General features: G+C 37.3%; 1 protein-coding gene across 1 annotated transcript; it reads left to right on the top strand.

The window, feature by feature from the left end:
* Positions 1-2,529: 2,529 nt before the first annotated feature.
* On the top strand, positions 2,530-4,774 carry LOC136252458 (ubiquitin-conjugating enzyme E2 D4-like). The gene is made up of 3 exons (XM_066044887.1): positions 2,530-2,616; positions 4,035-4,073; positions 4,124-4,774. The coding sequence occupies exons 1-3, from the start codon at positions 2,612-2,614 to the stop codon at positions 4,695-4,697; spliced, it is 618 nt and encodes a 205-aa protein (XP_065900959.1). The 5' UTR covers positions 2,530-2,611; the 3' UTR covers positions 4,698-4,774.
* The last annotated feature ends 281 nt before the right edge of the window (positions 4,775-5,055 follow it).

Raw genomic sequence — 5,055 nt, forward strand, 5'->3', positions numbered from 1 at the left:
ACTTTAACTGCATGCCTACAGCCTAAATCATATTGATCAGTTGTAAACAATTATCACCTTGTTTTGTTAAAATAAATCATTCACACAAAGTTATGTATATCCAATGCTATTAGTTTATAACATCGTCATGGTTATCATAATCATGATATGTTGCACCTTACAATCGTGAAGGTAACAAAATTTCATAATCGCTCAGCCATAATTTTTCCTAGTGGCTACTTTAGTTGCAGAGGTGCTATTTGAACAGTTGTTGATTCGTAATGCTATGTAAAGGGTGAAACATAGCTGACAACGAAGTGTAATGGATACTTCACTGTTCAGACAATAATTGGTAGCTGGGGCCTACAGCACCATTTCTTTCTTTTGATGCGGTATGCATGGGTTCACCAGCCATAATTTTATTTTTCAGACAAAGTTAACAAACAAGTACACAAAAAATTGTTTTCAAACTAGAGTAGGGACCATAGCGCATCGATAAAAAGTAGCTGGAGTAGTGCATGATATTAAATCACAGTAAAACATTAAGAAGTGTTATATCCCTACTGTGCTCAAGGGAAATGCACAGTAGGGATATAACACTTCTTATTGTTTTACTGTGATTTATTGTTTTGTGTACCTGTAGCCATTATGAATTATGAATGCAATAGAAAACAAGCCATAATCTTTTGTCACTATAGTTTTAGGAACCTTAATATTCTGGACAGTTGTAAATATATTCTTTATTTACATTCGTAAAGGGAATTTCCTCCACCCTATATTGTAGTAGCAATTGCCTATGGTGACAACTGGGATTAGTAGCATCTTGCCTTCCTTTCAAATACTAAGGTCTCCTTTATTACAATGGGGTAGGGTTTTGTTAATTCACTTTGCACCAAGTTAATGCAAATATCAGACAACTCCCCATCCATGAAGACTTATGTGTTCATTGCTTATGTCACTTATCGTGGCTAGTGGTTCACTGCTTGACTCACTGCCATCAGTGATCAAAACTGAGGAGTATATCAACATCATGCAGTGACCATGAAGCTGCTTTCTGCGAGTATGAGGCACCAGTGACAACACCTACAGTTTTCATTTGTGGATCATCAGAATTTAGTATACTAAATATATACATATATCTTTCTTCCTTTTTTTCCTTCTGTACGGTTTTTGTTTAGAAGTTAAAGGTTATAATGGCATGGCATTTTTGAATCTCCTTTTGACATGACTACAGTACTCTAGTATTTGTATGATACAGCACTATAGCTCCCCTAAGATGTAAACAAACAGTTCAGGGCATGTAGCTCACCTCCAGCTGGATTACTAGTATTGCTTTGTTAAATATGAACTAACATTATCTCATGGGATTGCCGCTGTTCCTTAAAAGCAACATATTGGTCTTGTGAAAGGGAATGATAAATGATGTCAGTGACAAGAAGTTCTCAAGAGTAGTCATGCAACAGATGGTTGCCAAAGCTATCCACTTATAGTAGAGAGGCAAGTGTACAATGGCAAAGGAGAAAAGAAACAAGCAACTCCTAGCTACAGTCAAAATCCAACATCCGACTCTGTGTCGGGAATGGTCAAACCAAGACAGGTTCTAGCTTAGGAAAACGTTTTAAGCCATGCAGCCACTATTGGTGCCAAGAGATTGTGCAAGAGCAAAGCCTGACCTTAATACTGGAAGATGCAAGTAAGTCGACAAAGAGATGTTTGTCGAATGTGGCTTGAAAGGCTGAGAAACAAAGCAATCACTGGAAATAGAAAAAAAATATTTTTGGGGTTTTTCACACAGGTATCACAAGAGTTGGTAAAGGATGATTATTGTGTGCTAAGACAATGGCGATATAACTTTCTGTATTGATTTCCACTCTCAACTTTCAAGCAATGTGTCTAAGAGCCAAATCTCCAGATTAGTAAATTTGCCAAAGTTTTCCACTACCTATGTTTTACACTATATGGTTTTATGTCATTGATATCACAACAGTATCACTACATTACCTAGATCTGCATGAGGTATATAAGATTCTCTTTTGCTCATGTGTCCGTATTTCCACCTGACCAGCTCTGTCCAATCATGCTTACTTTGAGAGTTTCACAAATGTTTAATACCATTATAGGAAAGAAACTCGTATTTGTGGTGATTCTCAAGAGATAATGTAATCTATTCTGATATGTAGTTACAAATGTGGGTACTATGTGTCTGTGTGTAGTTTTGCAACCACCAGATGGCTCAAGAAAGAATTATTCACCATCTTAACTAATCCAGAACCAATGATCAGTGCTAGTCCAATTGAAGATGATATCTTAAACTGGAAGGCAACCATCAAGGGACCTGTAGATAGTCCTTATGAAGGTGGAGTGTTTCATCTTGAAATAACTTTTCCAGTAAAATATCTTTTCAAACCACTGGACGTCACCTTTCAGACTAAGATTTACCATCCAAACATTGGATCCAATGGTGTTAGTGTAGAGCAAATCTGTGGTTTGGATTTATATTTTAATTGGAGTCCAGTTCTCACTCTGTCTACAGTACTTCTATCAATCATATCACTATTAGTTGATCCTAACCCTGATGAGCCACTGGAGCCAGAGATAGCCAGGTTGTACAAGGATGACTTAGCCAAGTTTAATGAGGTAGCAAAACAATGGACTCAGCAGTACAGTGTTAATCAGTATAGCCTTGTGTGTCATAAATCAACTAGTATACATGTACCCTTCTGTATGCATATCTATTACTTTATGTAGTAGTCTCATAAGATTATGTAGCGGTATGTATAGTGGTGCAGTAAGGCAGCAATACACAATGTGTCTAGTGATATGATACTGTAAAAGTCATTGGGAGGCATAAGGCATGGTTGTGAATGTAATTGTGAATTTGCTAAAGCCATATTAAATGTGGCTGAGCCGTTCTTCATTTCAAAGTCTCTACAACGAGGGGTTGTCAATGACGCTGAAATAGGGAGATTGATAGAGAATTATTTGGGCTGGACCTGGAGGCTACTTGGAAACAGTCTGTGGTGGCTGTAAAACAAATTTGCTGTAACAGCATCAACAAGCTGAATTATTACAAAAAAAATCTGTTCACAGAATGTGAACAAAGCAGTCAATTGCCTCACCCTAACATTGTTCATTTGTTGGTTTGCACTGTCCTTTTGAGAGCAACTTCATTGTAGCCTAATGGTTGGGAGAGACATGATCTGCTGCTGCTACAGGTGACCAGTTTCCCGTGTATAAAAGTTATCAATTCTGTCAAGTTGGTAAAGGCCTGAGATATCTACACTTACAATCACCACCCATCATCCACCGTAACTTATCCAGTGACAATGTGTTATCAGAAAATAGTGCTCGACTTAAGAACTCTAAGAGACAACTAGAAATTATGAAAACACCATGCAAATATGGTCATTTTCATGCCACCCAAAGTGTTATCAGATGAGCCTGTAGAATATGGAGTTGAAGTGGATGTGTTCTCATTTGGTTGTGTGATGATCCACACATTATCCCATCAATGGCCCACTCCTTCACAACCTGTAGGAACTCAAATAGAAATTGAAAGACATCAGAAATACCTTGATGTAATAACAGAGCAGAGAGAAACTCCTAAAAATTGACCATCGATGATAAATGTGTGTATGTACCTGAATTGTGTCAAATTAATGTAATGTGCAAGTAACTGTGGAGTGGCCTGATTTTACGTAACCATTATCAGGAGTGCACTAGCTTCTATCAATAAGTACGTAGATTTTACATTGCAGAATTATACTTGTTTCTTTATATCCTGTCATTGACATTCACTGAAATATCATACCAGATATATAGTCAAAGTTCTATATCCTAATCCGAACACTCTAGCTGCTCTGAAAGATTAAAAGTAGTAGGCTCACATTGTTTAGAAATGAACCAGTATAACATGTCCTTTATCTGTAGAAATACCTGTCAGGCTTTGATGTGTTTGTATATTGTTTACGCACATTCACACATTTTACTTGTATTCATAATTCTCAGTAGTTCCATCCAATTAATTTCAATGTTTTACTTTAATATCATTATAGGAAAGAAGCTCATCCTTTTGGCGATTCTCGAGTGATAGTGTAAGCTATTCTGTTTGTTATGTAGTACTGGGTAAAGTTTGTTAATGTAGTCTGGCAGTTGTCAGGCGACTCAAGAAAGAATTATTCACCATCTTGACCGATCCAGAGCCAATGATCAGTGCTAGTCCAGTTGAAGATGATATCTCAAACTGGAAGGCAACCATTAAGGGACCTGTAGATAGTCCTTATGAAGGCGGAGTGTTCCATCTTAAAGTGATGTTTCCTGAAGAATATCCTTTCAAGCCACCAAAGATCGGTTTTGAGACAAAGATATATCATCCCAATATTGGGTCCACTGGTGCTAAAGCAGGACTCATCAGTTTGGATGTGTTATATGATAAATGGAGTCCAGCTCTCACTGTGCCTAAAGTGCTCCTGTTGATCAAGTCACTATTGGTTGATCCTAACATTGATGATCCACTGGAGCCAAAGATAGCTAGTTTGTTATATGATAAATGGAGTCCAGCTCTCACTGTGCCTAAAGTGCTCCTGTTGATCAAGTCACTATTGGTTGATCCTAACATTGATGATCCACTGGAGCCAAAGATAGCTAGTTTGTACAAGAATAACAGAGTCAAGTTTAATGAAATAGCAAAACAATGGACCCAACAGTATGCTATGTAATCAGTAGTTTTGTTCTGTACAGGTGTTCATGAATAATTACTGTGTGTATGTATATTGGATATATTTGACCTACTGTATTTGTAAAAACTAAAACATGCATCAGTCATCTTGGCCAGTCTCATAAGTGTTGTACAGGTCATGCAAAGCGGCATGGTTTCCGCATACTGTAATATGTAAAAGTCGGCAATACTCTATCCGAACATTTAGTTATTCATTTTAATTTACTGGACGGACAGAAAATGTTTAATGCGTCAAGGACTCAAGGGGACCCAGTCCAAAAGAACACAATCACAACACATATGGAAACAGATCTAGATTCTTTGTAAGCATGTCAATTGCAAGTTTTGCAAATGTGAAA

Source organism: Dysidea avara, chromosome 4 (genome assembly GCF_963678975.1).
Source record: "Dysidea avara chromosome 4, odDysAvar1.4, whole genome shotgun sequence".
Lineage (NCBI taxonomy): Eukaryota > Metazoa > Porifera > Demospongiae > Dictyoceratida > Dysideidae > Dysidea > Dysidea avara.